Genomic DNA, 16,691 nt, shown 5'->3' with positions numbered 1-16,691 from the left:
CCCAGTACACACAAAGCCAAATGGTGATTAACAACGCAAAGCTACAATCTGTGCAGCAATTGCAGTAAATAAATGTAATTTGACTACCTGCAACATACCTAGTGTGTATAAAAATCAGGGGTTAGGCCCATGCCTGCTAAAGTTCACTTCATTACACGCATGAGTCATGTGACACTTACTTGGATTTGATGTTAAAATTCTTTCCTAAGGAGACATGCCTAATGGATTTGCTTCGGCCAATCGCCAGCACCAACGTGACCATGTCAGCATCAAAGCCTACGACACACAAAAGCAGCAGTGACGATCCGTGACCAGTGTCTGGCACTTAGTGACTGCCAACGCCCCAAGGACCCTTGGCATGAACAGGGAGGAGCGGAGTTAGATGTGGCAACCGGCGGCCACACCTGCAGCGGGAGGGTTGTGAGAAATGCCCAGATGTTGCTCTCGTAGCACCAGATGCTGAGGGGCGCATCCCCACCTGAACAGACCCATAGAGATCGACAAACTACTCGGTCTGTCCCTTGGCCACCTTCAGGACACACCAGCCTTGGCAGACGGTGACTCGCTGGCACGAGGAGGCTAGTGCCCTCGCAGAATGGATGGGTATGTGGGGGATCTCGGTGGGCTATTCCCCCGGGCAGCTTTACCAATCCCAGGCTCTGCTTTCAGACAGCCGTGTTTCTCCAGGGCTGGTGTGGAGTGGAGTGGAGAGCGCCAGCAGAACAATCCTGCCTCTGCTCCCCCCAGGGCACCTGGCTGAGCAGACGGAATAAAGCCTGGGGGAGGGGGATGGGCATGATCATGTGTAGGGCCCTTGCCGGGGGGGGCTGCTCAGCAGCTGTGAGCGTTCCTGCCTGCTGACGGAGCCCAGTTCAGCCAGTTCTCTCCCAGTGTTTTCCCTCCCGTCTTGAAGTGAAATTAGACGATGCTTCTGACGGCAGGGAAGGTGTCCACAACCCAGGAAATCAGCCCCTCGCCTTGGCAGCCACGGACACACACTGTCAATGGGCTCAGAGAAGGCTGTCTGCTCAACAAGGTGGGTGCTGACAACGGAAGCATGGCGGGGTGGCACAGGAGCCCTCCCAGAACCAAGAAGTGGGGCTCGCCCACAGGGAAAGCTGGCTGCCTCCCCGCCCAGAAGAGAATCCCTTAAACTCCAACAAATGGCAGCCAGCCAGAATTCAAATCCAGGAAATACAGCCAAAGCGACTGCCTTGTGACAAGCCAAGCAGGGCTCTACGCATTCCCTCCACAGGCATGTCAAGTGGTAAAGCCAGTCAGCTCCAACGCCTCGCTACTCGCCCACGTCCCATTGGTAGGACAAGAGATGCAGAGACTTTGGAAATCTTCCATCAGAAACGATAAAAAGGGAAGTGCAACGGGGAGTTTCAAGAAGGGAGTTCCCTCCTTCACAAGCCCTTGATGGCTTGTCGTTGCTAATTTCCAGTGAAGTCCTACCAGAGCAAAACTCACACACAAAACCAAACCAGGCCAGGAGAGGAGAGAACTGGAAACTCATCCCAAACCAGAACGGTGCTGGGGCACAGTGGAAACCAACCCGCGATTCTGGAGCAATGCCCTGGGAGATCACCACAACACTTGTTGAGGAGTCTGGTGTCTGACCAGCAGGCAGCCAACGGGCCTGGTAACCAGGTTGGTCATTTTCACACAGCTGACCAGACACAGATGGAAAATTACTCCACACAACAGCCCCATTAGCACAGAATTGCTCTTCTCTAAGCTGCTCCCGTCCCCCCGGCGCAGCCCAGCTCAGAAGGAAACGGGCACATGCAAACTACCAGAGCAGTGCAGGAACCACAAGAAATTCTGCCACGTCAAAAATGATTTTTGTTCCTAATTGGAACAAAACCAAAGAATTCAGAAATCTGCCGAGAAATGAAATTTTCAAAAAAACATGAACTTGGGGTCAATGGAAACGTTTGCTTTTGATTCAGTAAAAAAACCAAAGCATTTGGATAATGTCAAAAATTCCATCGACATTCACATCCTCCCGCAGAAAGTTTCTATTTCAGCCAAATGGCATTTTTGGATAAAAAAACGCTCCACCGGAACAAACTGTACCAGGTCTAACGGCAGCACAGCTCCAGCATGCCAGCCAGCCAGCCTCTTGCTGCTCCTTGTGTTAATCGGGGCAGAAGATAGGCACCAAACAAAAGCAATGGCGTCTTGGAGTAATGGAAGAAGTACGCCAGGGAAATGCGGACGCGTGCCTATGAACAGCTATACAAAGAAGCGAGGGCAGGAATGGCAGCAATACCGTATATAACAGGGGATGGCAAACTACGGCCCACGTCCCACATCCGGCCCGTCAGCTGATTTAATCTGGCCCTCGAGCTCCCACTGGGGAGCGGGGTCTGGGGCTTGCCGCACTCCAGCCGGGGAGCGGGGTCCGCGGCCGCTCCGTGAACACGCGCCGCAGTTCTGCACAGCTCCCAGAAGCAGCAGCATGTCTCCCCGCCGGCTCCTACATTTAGGGACAGCCAGGGGGCTCTGTGCACTGCCCCCGCCCCAAGCACTGCCCCCGCACCTCCCATTGGCCGGGAACTGGTGTCTGGCCAATGGAAGCTGCAGGGGCGGTGCCTGTGGAAGGGGCAGTGCGCAGCAGAGCCGCCTGGCCGCGCGTCTGCGTAGGAGCCAAAGGGGGGACATGCTGCTGCTTCCAGGAGCTGCTTGAGGTAAGTGCCACCCGTAGCCTGCAGCCAAACCCTCCCACGCCCCAATCCCCTGCCCCAGCCCTGATCCCCCTCCCGCCCTCCGAACCCCTCGGTCCCAGCCTGTAGCATCCTCCTGCACCCCGAATGCCTCATCCCCAGCCCCCCCCCCGCACCCCAACCCCCTGCCCCAGCCCGCAGCCCCCTCCTGCACCCTGAACTCCTAATTTCTGGACCCACCCCAGAGCCCGCACCCCCTCCTGCAACCCAACCCCAATTCCGTGAGCATTCATGGCCCGCCATACAATTTCCATACCCAGATGTGGCCCTTGGGCCAAAAAGTTTGCCCACCCACACATATATAACCACACATGGCAGCTCAGAGAACCTCAGTTAGTCAAAACAAGTCTCATCTTTTAAATGGTTATTTCTACAGCAGTTGAGGGGACCTCGAACTCAGTCATTGTTCTGGCAGGGGATTTATCTTGGCTGCTGTAGAATGGCAGCACACAGCCTCGTGCCGAGGTTAAGAGGAAAGGACACTTCCAGCCACGGTGACAAAGCTCACCATAAGTCAAAGAAACTATGTACCTACCATTGTCTGCTAAATCCAAACGGCTAATTGCATTGGCATCAAAAATCAGATCTTGGATCACCTGGGCACCTGCCGATCTCAACTTTAAATGAAAAACAAAACAGAACAAGAGTCAAAGGGAACATTCACAAGCAAGAACATGACAGTTGGGAAAGTCGAATCAGTGCTCAGTGCCCCTGGGATCACCCTGCAATAAGGGGCGTGAGACCAAACATTCTAACCTGGAACTTGGCTGTGAGCTGCCTGCAGACTGTTTGCACAGCATGCCCCAGGCGCAGGGTGGAACCAAAGCCACCGCTGCAGGGGCAGGGCAGAAACACGGGATGTGGAGAAAGGAATAAAAAAAACCCTTCGCGCTTTTCAGCCATGGGCACAAAGCTGGCCCCAAAGGTGGGGGGGCATTATTATAGACGAGGAAACCGAGGCCTAGAGGCCCAGGAAACCCAGGGGAGCCTAACTACCTTTGAGAAGCTGGGCCAGAGAGATTCAGGGTAACTTTTCCAAAAAACACTTTAGGAGCGACTGAGGAGTCATTTTCAAAAGTCACTCAGGAGCCTAAATCCTGGTGACTTTCAATGGGACTTAGGGGGCCTAAACCACCTAGGTGCTTTCCAAGCTTTGACCGTGCGTGACGGGCCCAAGGTGGCTGCAGCAGAGCTGAGACATTAACCCCGATCTGACTCCCCTTCCCGTTAGCACAGCCAGGATCCTCATTCCCATCAGCCTCAGAGGGCGCTGGGGGGTGGGGGATCGTTAACACTGTGGAAGTGCTAGGGACCCACAGACGGGAGGGAAGGTGGGTCAGGCTCAGGATCGCAGGACCTGCCATGGGGGTGCCCATTTGTACTCTGAACACGTAGCTGCAGGGCTCCCCGCCTGGTGCCAGCGCTGGGCACTGCTCGGAAGCAGCAGGAAGCCGGCTCAGCCCTGGCTATCTCACAGGCACCGCAGGCGTGCTGGGGGCTCCTTTCAGACAGCGACCTCTGTCCGTGTCGGAGGGCTTGCACAGGATGACGCTCTCTCCCCTGGCTTGGCTTCTGCCCAGGCACTCCTCGTAAATGCCTAGATCATAACATCTGCATAGCAATTAAACTACTCGATAATGGGCCAAAATTCCACCTGGTGGAAGGCTGTGCAGGTCCATGAAGTCCTACTGCTCTGCCCAGCCTCTGTGCTCTGGTGGGGGAGCTACACTTACTGCCCGGCCCCGGGAGTTCTTCACCCGGGGCTGCTGGGCTCAGATGCAGTGTCGGGGTTTAGCTGGAACTCAGCTGTTGCTCTGCTTTACTGGGTCACATGCCACGTCCTCACCTCGCAGCTACTGAGGTCCAGGTGCAGGTCACTGATCTGAGAGTTAGACGCTAACCCCTGCAGCAAGGCCCTGCAATGAACCAGAAAGTAACCTGAACCCAGCGCTCTCATCAGCAGGCAGAGGGAGCTGGATACGCTGCCAGCCGCCCCACGGGAACAGTCAGTGATTCCCCTCTCACTCAACCTGCCCTCGGGGCAGCCGGGGGGAGAAGCAGCCCAGGCCCTGCAGCTCCTCTGCAACACTGCGGGGTGCTAGGAGAGCCAAAGGTGCGTCCCACCAGCCGCCCTAGCTACCCGAGGTTCTCCCCTGCCATCCACCAGCATGATGCCTGAGAGCCTTCTGCAGCGAATCCACAGCACCTGCACTGGCCCTGTGGACTCCAGGGAGTCTCTGGCACCGCTTCCGTCTGGGGGTCACGCTACGGGCTCCCCGCTGCCACTTGACACCAGTACAGTTCTGTTCCTTCGTCTCACGCACACGCACTCGCCCTGGTTCCCAGCAGGACTGAAGGAGCTGGGGAAAGGGCCGGCAGTGCTGAATGATAGGGATGGGTGAATCAGACTGGAACCAGAGGGCGCATGCACTTGGATGTCTGGGGAGCTCCCTGCCCCAGAGGAGGCTGCTCGGTATATTAGCTGGGCTTAATAAATAGGGATTTACTAAATCAATAGCCTGTTGTGGCTAAGCCCCTGTGTCTGTGGTTTCAGGCAGGTTATCCCCGCCCGGCCCAAGTAACTCAGATCCTACGCACCCCCGACTGCAAACCACAGCAGTTTAATCCTCTAAGACTCCCTCAGCCATGGCCACAGGCAAGACTCCGCAGGACACCCGCAGCTCTGGTTCCCCCCCCCCCACCCTGCTGCGTACATACATGCGTGCAGCTCCAGCAACCAGGAGGCGCCCTCTAGAGGGCCTTGCTAGTCGCACCTCTGTTCGTTTGCACAGGACAGGCCGAGCATCACTAGGGCTGAGATGGTGGAGGCTGGTCACCACTGTAAATCTGTCCCCAGTTGTGGGGGCCAAGCCCTTGCAACTGGGAAACAGGCCTCTTACCTTACGGCCTCTGGCGGCATCTTGGTACACGCCAGGCCGACGTATCGGAGGGCAGCCGCCTTGCTGAAGAACAGTTTGATGGCCGGAGGGACATCTCTCGGCTTTCTAAAATGAGCAGAAGAGGCATCAGATCCCAGCGTATCATCCCAGCCCCCCTTTCTACCGTTTCAATTAACCCCAACTCAGCCGTGCCCTCTGTCGACAGTAACACGGCCTGGGCACCAGCCCCAAAGCAGGAGGCCATCGGTTTGGAGCTAGGGTCGCCAGGTGGCCAGTTTTGGACCGGAACAGCCAGTCGAAAAGGGACCCTGGCGGCTCCGGTCAGCACTGCTGCCCGCAGATCTAGGGAAGTGATTATTCCCCTCTATTCGGCACTCGTGAGCCACACCTGGAGTATTGTATCCAGTTTTGGGTCCCCCACTACAGAAAGGATGTGGACAAATTGGAGAGAGTCCAGCGGAGGGGAATGAAAATGATCAGGGGGCTGGGGCACATGACTTATGAGGAGAGGCTGAGGGAACTGGGGTTATTTAGTCTGCAGAAGAGAAGAGTGAGGGGGGATTTGATAGCAGCCTTCAACTACCTGAAGGGGGGTTCCAAAGAGGATGGAGCTCGGCTGCTCTCAGTGGTGGCAGATGACAGAACAAGGAGTAATGGTCTCAAGTTGCAGTGGGGGAGGTTTAGGTTGGATATTAGGAAAAAGTATTTCATGAGGAGGATGGTGAAGCACTGGAATGGGTTCCCTAGGGAGGTGGTGGAATCTCCATCCTTAGAGGTTTTTAAGGCCCGGCTTGACAAAGCCCTGGCTGGGATGATTTAGTTGGGGTTACTCCTGCTTTGAGCAGGGGATTGGACTAGATGACCTCCTGAGGTCTCTTCCAACCCTAATCTTCTATGATTCTAAGTAAAGGCAGAGCAATTGAGCAGGGCAGGGAAACTGAGTCAGATCATTAGAGCTTTTTGTTTTCTGCTCGTTTTTGCTAATATCTATTGAACTAAAATGCCCACAGAACAGTTGGGAGGAAAAATCTCTTTGTGAAAGGTTCAAACAAACCAGTCACTTCATTTTTGGGCTGAGAGAGATCCCACCCCATTTCTCCGGTCAGCCTTCCAGCAAAGACATAGACAACAAGACGTAATATTCAGGATAGTTCTAAGATTAAAAAGCCCATGGGCAAATGGAGCTATTGTGAGGAAGCTGAAAAGGGCACAAACCTTTAGCGGGCGGGAAGTTTTCCTGTCTACAAATGGCAGCGTACTCAGGGTGTGGGCAGCCTGGGTAAAAAATGAACCAAAACCACACCTGCTGCGACACTGAGACTGGCATGTAAACCTCCAACACCTGAGGCACAAATAAGTCGATACTACAAGAGAAGCTGCCCTCTAATGCGAACAGGGGCCAGCGGTAGCGGGGGGGTGGAGAGTGAATAAAAGTCAAATTAGAATATGTAAAAATCCAACAGTAAATTCTTTTTGAAATTCCCCTCGATGGTCATCAAAAATAACGTGAACACCGGTCCTTTGCGTTTCCATCCCACACGTTGCTCTTCCCACAGCGCGTTCCTAGGGGTCTGTCCCCCAAAGGACTTGCAACCTACGGGCTGCTCTTCAGGAGGAAGCATCACCAGCTTCATTTAAGGGGTGAGTCTGAACCCATTTAGTTACGCCGATGCAAAAAGGCAGTGTGGACACTTTTACTTCAGTTTAAGCCAGGCTGATTTTGGTTTGGCTTAAATTGATCAGGAAGAGGTTCAAGCTCAACTGAAATCAGCCATGTTGCTGCACCCATTAGCATGTTATTTCTGCTCCCAGGATCGCATGCTACCCTGCACACACAGAGGGAGGGATAGGATTTATGTACCTCTGCTATTTTCAAACGTGTTACCAAGCAGGGCCACAGCGGCCTGGAAGGGGAGTTCCCCTCATGGAGCGTTAACTGCTCCAAGAGGTCGCGGTCACTGCACTGGGCAGCTACTGAGAACTGCAGCCAGCCAGAGACGCGATGGCTTACAGCAGAGAGACGCACACAGAATCCCCGGGGCCAGACTTCGCTAGACATGGATGACAAAGGGAGCGAATCTGAGGCTTACTTGTGCAAGTACACGTTTTTGGAGAGATCCAGGTGGGCGAGGTTGGCACAGCATCCGATGGCCAATGCTCCGAACAGCTTGAAATGGAAATTAGAAGTGTATGAGACCAACAGGCTGGGCCAGGCCCCAGTTCTAAACCAGGCAGCGTCCAGCATAGCTCCACGGGCCACGAGCCCTCCTCCCCACACTAGACACAGCCCTTCTCACGCTGCAGAGCGATAGAACGCTTCGGGAAAAGCAGGTCTGGGGGGACCTGCCCCCCGCGGGACAGCCTGAGCTTCCCCCGCCCTCATGCTTCTGGGACCACGCACCATGCACAGCTGGGAGCTGCCCTCCCCACCCTGGCCACACTACCCTGTTTACAGGGCTTCCTTTCCCAAGCTACTCCTGCTACTCCCCCTTCAGTGGGGACGCCAGAAAGGGCCACCTAGCTTCCCCCATCCTTTTCAGTCTCCCCCCCTTGGCTCTCCCTCCTCAGTCATTTCTCCCACACAAAGCAAGTCTCCCTCCCTCTCCACCCAGACCAGTCCTCCCACAAAGGCCACCAGGGCGAACTCTCCAAAGGCGGAAATGCTGCAGCAGCCCTCACCCAGCTCAGAGAGCCATCCGCTGCTCACTGGGCACAAGCCTTGCTGTCATGGCCTGGGGGCCGGGGCTGCCTCTGGGCACTGGACAGCCCCCGCACACACCGCAGATGGGCGGGCGATAAAGATCCTGACCACTAGGCCTGGCCGTGTGCTGTCTCTATGCATCCAGCCAAGCAATTTATATGGCCCCCCCATCACCACAGTATCTGAGCACCCCCCATGAGGCAGGGCAGGACTACTACCCCCACTGCATACAGGGGGAAATAGAGGCACAGAGCCAAGGTGAAGGCTGGGGCGGGGGAGGGAATTGAGACAGGTTGCCCAAGTCCCAGACTAGCGCTCTCACCACTGGGCCAGCCTTCCTCTGTCATTAACCCTCTGCACTCTACTGGTCACGTTGTCTGACACAGACAAGTCCCTGCGTGCTAGGACATGCGGCTCTGCTATAGAAAGTGACTGAGCGTCCAAAACGGCTCCCTGCGTGTCTCGGGGCAGAACTGGCGACTCGAGCGAGTTGGGTACACGTTTGCTGCTTTTTCTCCCACGGGCCCTGCAGGGCCGGCCAGCCCAGGGAGAGGGAGCCGGAGTCCGAGTCCCTCTTAGCCAGCCACAGAATGGGTGATTAACGGTTTGATTTTCCGAGATGTCGGCACCTGCAGCTCCCACTGAAAACCAGACCCTATGCACCTAGCCGCTGCAATGTGCACTGCAGCTGGAGGCAGTGGGGCGGCAGGGGTCCCACAAGGTGTGTTTTGGCCCGCAGAAGGCAGGCACGCGGGACCAGCTGACTGAGTCCCCAGAGGAGTCTGCAAGGCTGGCTGTTTAAATAAGCATACCGGCCGATCGCAGAGACCCACTTCCCAGAGCAAACCAGCATTTTACGATGCTTCCCCCTTTCCAGGGTAAATAACCAGACCTGCATGCAGCAGTGACAGCGCGGGAAATGCAAGGAGTTGGAAGACTCATCTGGAAGCATAACTTTGGCGGAGGGAGCGATCCCAAAGCACCAATATCTGATGTAATTTAAGGTCCGGCCACAAATTACAGTGCCGAGGCTGTTCCAACCCTGGGTGCCAGAGCCAAGATTTACATCTGAAGCTGAAGCACCTGCTGCATTCATTCATTCCTGATCAATAATGCATGAGACTTGCAGTACATTTCTGCCTCAGCTGGAGCTAAGCCAGGCCTGGGAGTTCTGCAGGCACCAGCAGCTCGATTGCCTCTGCCTAAGGAGGACAGAGACCCGGGGATGGGAAGGACCAGCCCTGGGAGGCAGAAATATACTCGTCTGTCTCTTGGGCTGCACAACCTGCACAGTGATTGCGGTTTGCAGGGCCAGGCACACGGCAGGGGCTGCAGTGACGCAGATGGCAAGAAGGAAGGTCTCAGGAGCCGGCCACCTCGGCACAGATGAGGGGAGAACAGCCCCTTGCTACTTACTGCATCCAAAGCACAGTCTGTGCCGGCCAGGTTAAGGTGAGACACCGAGTTTGCATGGCTGAGGAAGCTGTGCAAGCTCTGTGGGGAGAGAAGATGTGGATTTAAGGGTCTGCTGGAAGGGTTTTTCTGGAGGCAGCATCTCCTCGCACCGGGGACCAAATGCAGGACATCAGGAGCGAGCCTGGCTCACAGGCAGACAGCCTTTCTCCTGGGGTTTAGCAGGGTTAACGTTCAGCCCAAGAAAGTGGAGAAGGAAACAGACCAGCCTGGGGGTGAGCCCAGACCCTCCTTCCCACAGGCACCTCCTCCTCCCCAATCGGCTCCTTCCCCTGGGCAGCAGCGCCAGGCCGGGGGAAGCTGAAATGGAGTTGGCTGCTTGGCCAAAGTGACCTGCAATAGATTTGCCAAGAGTGGCCTTCGATTTGGGGGCTTTTGAAAACACTGAGCTCCCACTGGAGTCCACAGGAGCTGTGGGGGCTGGGCACGGGGTCCACAGGGTCTCAGCTGGGCACCCAAAAAGCAATAGTCCCCTCTGAACATTTTGGCACCAAATGACAAAGAGGGCAACCCAAAAACCTGACCAAACCCCAACAACAGACCCAGCTGATGGGCCAGATTCTTCTGACCTAAACCATTAAACCTCCAGAGAATGCAACACCCACTAGAGAGAGTCTCCACTCCAATCAGAGGTGTGACTGCGGCTCGGGCAGGCATATCTAGCTAGCTTGGGGACCAAGAGCAGCATGGACCCCGGAGCGGGCTAGCAATCTGAGTTCACACCCACATGCAGCAAGACCTGTGCTGCCATGTGGTCTCTGCTACTTTCAGCCCCACCCCAGCAGGTATGCCTGAGCGGCAACCTCCCATTGCCCGGAGCCAGGGTGAGAGAGAAGAGACACATCTCAGCTCACTGTACACGCTGCTCGGGTTTTAGTTGCGTTTCTCTGGCTTGGACTGTCCTACCTGCCGGGAGCTATTTATACGTACGCTGGCATCGTCCGTGGCAAGGACGCCAGGATTCCCCGAGAGATCCAGGTGCTGAAGTGAGGTGCTGAAGATTCCATTAGATGCAAGGGACTGGCATAAAGTGCTCACTCCTGCCCGAGGGAAGGGAGGAGAAGCCGATGAGCGTGTTGGGGACCCAAGAGTGGACGCAGAGTAGAGAAGGACATTGTCATGTTAGAAACCCTGCAATCCCAGAGCCCTGCTTGTCCCAGACCTAGGGTGACCAGATGTCCCGATTTTATAGGGACAGTCCCGATTTTTGGGTCTTTTTCTTATATAGGCTCCTATTACCCCCCACCCCCTGTCCTGATTTTTCACATTTGCTGTCTGGTCACCCTACCCAGACCGCCAAGAGACGGCAGGTGAAGAGGGACCATCCCACACCGGAATTCTCTCCTTAAACCCCTCTAGGGGGCCTCTGGGACTCCGAGAACCAGCCCTCCCACATCATGTCCAGAGCACCCAGCAGAGCCCTTTGGCCACCTGACTTTGAAAAGGGGCCCCCTGCACATGCCCATGGACAGCGCCCAAGCCAAGAGGGAGCAGAGCTGTCTCAGGACCGAGAGCAGTCGTTCCACAGTTAGGGCTAGACTGGGCTGTTGAAGCCCGGCCCCTTGCCAAGGGGAATGCAGAGGGACACTGCTCAAAGAGGCCTGAGGCCCAGCATGGGGGCTCCAGGGGACATGCAGGCCAAGGCAGCCCCGACACCCCCTTTCACACTCTTGTGGGAAGGTTGCCCGTGCTAGCCTGGAGCCCTCTGGCTCCTGTAGAGAGTCCGAAAGACAGCGAGGAGTTTTTCAAAGAGACATTATTAAGGGCACAAGAGCAAACTATCCCACTGCGTAGGAAAGATAGAAAGTATGGCAAGAGACCACCCTGGCTTAACCAGGAGATCTAAAACTCAAAAAAGAGTCCTACAAAAAGTGGAAACTCAGTCAAATTACAAAGGATGAATATAAACAAATAACACAAGTACGTAGGGACAAAATTAGAAAAGCCGAGGCACAAAACGAAATCAAACTAGCTAGGGACATAAAAGGAAACAAGAAAACATTCTACAAATACATTAGAACCAAGAGGAAGACCAAGGACAGAGTAGGCCCGATACTCAATGAGGGGGGAAAGACAATAACAGAAAATGTGGACATGGCAGAGGTGCTTAATGACTTCTTTGTTTCGGTTTTCACCAAGAAGGTTGGTGGTGATTGGATGTCTAACGTAGTGAATGCCAGTGAAAATGTGGTAGGATCAGAGTCTAAAATAGGGAAAAAACAAGTCAAAAATTACTTAGACAAGTTAGATGTCTTCAAATCACCAGGGCCTGATGAAATTCATTCTAGAATACTGAAGGAGCTGACTGAGGAGATATCTGAGCCATTAACGATTATCTTTGAAAAGTCATGAAAGACAGGACACATTCCAGAAGACTGGAAAAGGGCAAATCTAGTGCCCATCTATAAAAAAGGGAAATAAGGACAACTCGGAGAATTACAGACCAGTCAGCTTAACTTCTGTACCCGGAAAGATAATGGAGCAAATAATTAAGAAATCAATTTGTAAACACCTAGAGGATAATAAGGTGATAAGTAACAGTCAGCATGGATTTGTCAAGAACAAATCATGTCAAACCAACCTGATAGCTTTCTTTGGCAGGGTAACAAGCCTTGTGGATAGGGGGGAAGCAGGTGACGTGGTATATCTTGACTTTAATAAGGCTTTTGATACTGTCTCGCATGACCTTCTCATAAACAAACTAGAGAAATACAACTTAGATGGAGCTACTATAAGGTGGGTGCAAAACTAGTTGGAAAATCGTTCCCAGGGAGTAGTTATCAGTGGTTCACAGTCATGCTGGAAGGGCATAACGAGTGGGGTCCCGCAGGGATCGGTTCTGGGTCCAGTTCTCTTCAATATCTTCATCAATGATTTGGATAATGGCATAGAGAGGACACTTAGAAAATTTGCGAACGATACCAAGCTGGCAGGGTTTGCAAGTGCTTTGGAGGATAGGATTAAAATTCAAAATGATCTGGACAAACTGGAGAAATGGTCTGAAGTAAATAGGATGAAATTCAATAAAAATAAATGCAAAGTACTTCACTTAGGAAGGAACAACCAGTTGCATACATACAAAATGGGAAATGACTGCCTAGGAAGGAGTACCGCGGAAAGGGATCTGGGGGTCATGGTGGATCGCAAGCTAAATATGAGTCAACAGTGTAACACTGTTGCAAAAAAAGCAAACATCATTCTGGGATGTATTAGCAGGAGTATTGTAAGGAAGACACGAGAAGTAATTCTTCCGCTGTACTCCGTGCTGATTAGGCCTCAACTGGAGCATTGTGTCCAGTTCTGGGCGCCACATGTCTGGAAAGATGTGGACAAATTGGAGAAAGTCCAGAGAAGAGCAACAGAAATTATTAAAGGTCTAGAAAACATGACCTATGAGGGAAGATTGAAAAAATTGGGTTTGTTTAGTCTGGAGAAGACTGAGAGGGGACATGATAGTTTTCAAGTATATAAAAGGTTGTTACAAGGAGGAGGGAGAAAAATTGTTCTTAACCTCTGAGGAGAGGACAAGAAGCAATGGGCTTAAGTTGTAGCAAGGGAGGTTTAGGTTGGACATTAGGAAAAACTTCCTAACTGTCAGTGTGGTTAAGCACTAGAATAAATTGCCCAGGGAGGTTGTGGAATTTCCATCATTGGGGATTTTTAAGAGCAGGTTGGACAAACACCGGTCAGGGATGGACTAGATAATAGTCCTGCCATGAGTGCAGGGGACAGGACTAGATGACCTCTCGAGGTCCCTTCCAGGTCGATGGTTCTATATATCTATATCTATATATACCTTTGGCGGTCAGCGAGGTCCTAGAGAAGTTCAGGCTGCGCAGGCCCTTGGTGCGTTTCTTGATGTGCTGGCTGAATGCAGTTATCCCTGAGGAGAGAGCAGAGGGGCTTGAGAACAGACAGGTGATAGAGGGCTCAGCCATTGCATCATTGCTTGTCAGCCATCGGCTGCATGCTTCCAGCTCTGTCAAACGAACCTGATGCCACAAGTCCCCATCCCAAGGGGCCTGTAAGCTGAGACAACTGGTACCTGCTGATGGAGGGGGGCACAATTTAAAGCTTGAGTCACACTCCTCCCTGCAGCCGCAGCTTGCAGCTCACCAGCTTCAGGAGGGGGCCGGGCACGCAAACCCTGGCAGAAATCAGGGGGGCACGTGACCCCGCGTGGCCCCCCAAGCATTGCCTCTGCCTGTAAGAGAAGGATCGACCCTGCAAACACCTTGGCCTGGGTGTCGTGCAAGTCCCAGGCACTTCAGGCCCAGGAGTAAGGCCACGACTCCACGGGGGGAGAGCCTATGCCGGCCTGGCCGCTTAGGGTATGCGATACTGCAGCTGGAAGCGAGCCTCCGGCCTGGCTAGGCAGACCTGGGCTGGCTTCGCTTGAGCTAGTGTGCTACAAACAGCAGAGCAGGTGCTGTGGCAGGCGGCGGCTCAGGCTAGCTAGCCCCCGAGCTCAGACCCGGGAGGGTCAGGGGGCTTGGACTCGGGTGGCTAGCCCGAAGCGCCGCTCACGTCACTACCACCACACGGCTATTGTTGGCACTTTAGCTTGTGCGAAGCTAGTGCAAGTCTGTCTCTCAGCCCAGCTAGACATGCTCTCGGCTGCCACGTCCCTAGTCTAGACACGGCACACGCCGCCAGGAGGAGGAGCTCTGCCAGTGAAGGAACCGCCCTGAACGACGGACACACTCTGTCAGCAGAGCTGCGTCTGCACTGGGGGGTTTGTGGGGGCGGGGGTCCACACAGCTATCCTGGTATAAGTTTTACGTGTAGAGCAAGCCTATGTGTTTGCAGGATCCAGCCCTAAAATCAGACACAAAGCAGGTCAGACAGCAGCCTAGAGCCCAAGGCACATGGCACACGCTGCCCCCGACTCCCCATGCTGCAGGGAAACCAACACTTGCCTTCCATGGCATCTCTGGGTGACACACACACCAGGGCCAGGAGAGCTCGGGACCTGGGGCTGTGACTCCCCCACACAGCAGGGCCAGGAGAACATAAGAACATAAAAACGGCCGTACTGGGTCAGACCAAAGGTCCATCCAGCCCAGTATCCTGTCTACCGACAGTGGCCAATGCCAGGTGCCCCAGAGAGAGTGAACCTAGCAGGTAATGATCAAGTGATCTCTCTCCTGCCATCCATCTCCACCCTCTGACAAACAGAGGCTAGGGACACCATTCCTTACCCATCCTGGCTAATAGCCATTAATGGACTTAACCTCCATGAATTTATCTAGTTCTCTTTTAAAGCCCGTTATAGTCCTAGCCTTCACAACCTCCTCAGGCAAGGAGTTCCACAAGTTGACTGTGCGCTGCGTGAAGAAGAACTTCCTTTTATTTGTTTTAAACCTGCTGCCTATTAATTTCATTCGGTGACCCCTAGTTCTTGTATTATGGGAATAAGTAAATAACTTTTCCTTATCCACTTTCTCCACATCACTCATGATTTTATATACCTCTATCATATCCCCCCTTAGTCTCCTCTTTTCCAAGCTGAAGAGTCCTAGCCTCTTTAATCTCTCCTCATATGGGACCCGTTCCAAACCCCTAATCATTTTAGTTGCCCTTTTCTGAACCTTTTCTAGTGCCAGTATATCTTTTTTGAGATGAGGAGACCACATCTGTACGCAGTATTCAAGATGTGGGTGTACCATGGATTTATATAAGGGCAATAAGATATTCTCCGTCTTATTCTCTATCCCCTTTTTAATGATTCCTAACATCCTGTTTGCTTTTTGAACTGCCACTGCACACTGCGTGAACATCTTCAGAGAACTATCCACGATGACTCCAAGATCTTTTTCCTGACTTGTTGTAGCTAAATTAGCCCCCATCGGATTGTATGTATAGTTGGGGTTATTTTTCCCAATGTGCATTACTTTACATTTATCCACATTAAATTTCATTTGCCATTTTGTTGCCCAATCACTTAGTTTTGTGAGATCTTTTTGAAGTTCTTCACAGTCTGCTTTGGTCTTAACTATCTTGAGCAGTTTAGTATCATCTGCAAACTTTGCCACCTCACTGTTTATCCCTTTCTCCAGATCATTTATGAATAAGTTGAATAGGATTGGTCCGAGGACTGACCCTTGGGGAACACCACTAGTTACCCCTCTCCATTCTGAGAATTTACCATTAATTCCTACCCTTTGTTCCCTGTCTTTTAACCAGTTCTCAATCCATGAAAGGACCTTCCCTTTTATCCCATGACAGCTTAATTTACGTAAGAGCCTTTGGTGAGGGACCTTGTCAAAGGCTTTCTGGAAATCTAAGTACACTATGTCCACTGGATCCCCCTTGTCCACATGTTTGTTGACCCCTTCAAAGAACTCTAATAGATTAGTAAGACATGATTTCCCTTTACAGAAACCATGTTGACTATTGCTCAACAGTTTATGTTTTTCTATGTGTCGGACAATTTTATTCTTAACTATTGTTTCGACTAATTTGCCCGGTACCGACGTTAGACTTACCGGTCTGTAATTGCCGGGATCACCTCTAGAGCCCTTTTTAAATATTGGCGTTACATTAGCTATCTTCCAGTCATTGGGTACAGAAGCCAATTTAAAGGACAGGTTACAAACCTTAGTTAATAGTTCCGCAACTTCACATTTGAGTTCTTTCAGAACTCTTGGGTGAATGCCATCTGGTCCCAGTGACTTGTTAATGTTAAGTTTATCAATTAATTCCAAAACCTCCTCTAGTGACACTTCAATCTGTCAAGTATCAGGGGATAGCCGTGTTAGTCTGTATCTACAAAACAACAAGGAGTCTGGTGGCACCTTAAAGACTAACAGATTTATTTGGGCATAAGCTTTCGTGAGTAAAAACCTCACTTCTTCGAATGCATCCGAAGAAGTGAGGTTTTTA

General features: G+C 52.6%; 1 protein-coding gene across 1 annotated transcript in view; it reads right to left on the bottom strand.

Annotated features, from left to right (window-relative positions):
• Window positions 1–16,691, bottom strand: part of LOC112117217 (capping protein, Arp2/3 and myosin-I linker protein 2-like) — a 104,800-nt gene that overhangs the window by 53,421 nt on the left and 34,688 nt on the right. Inside the window, 8 exon segments of the mRNA XM_029912032.1 lie at window positions 180–276; window positions 3,268–3,349; window positions 4,579–4,648; window positions 5,633–5,737; window positions 7,723–7,799; window positions 9,750–9,827; window positions 10,737–10,846; window positions 13,603–13,689. Of these exon segments, the coding sequence (XP_029767892.1) occupies window positions 180–276; window positions 3,268–3,349; window positions 4,579–4,648; window positions 5,633–5,737; window positions 7,723–7,799; window positions 9,750–9,827; window positions 10,737–10,846; window positions 13,603–13,689 (706 nt within the window).

Source organism: Terrapene carolina, unplaced genomic scaffold, assembly GCF_002925995.2.
Source record: "Terrapene carolina triunguis isolate 2854851 unplaced genomic scaffold, T_m_triunguis-2.0 Scaffold167, whole genome shotgun sequence".
In the NCBI taxonomy this organism is placed as follows: Eukaryota; Metazoa; Chordata; order Testudines; family Emydidae; genus Terrapene; species Terrapene triunguis.
This window is presented reverse-complemented; position numbering and strand designations above follow the sequence as displayed.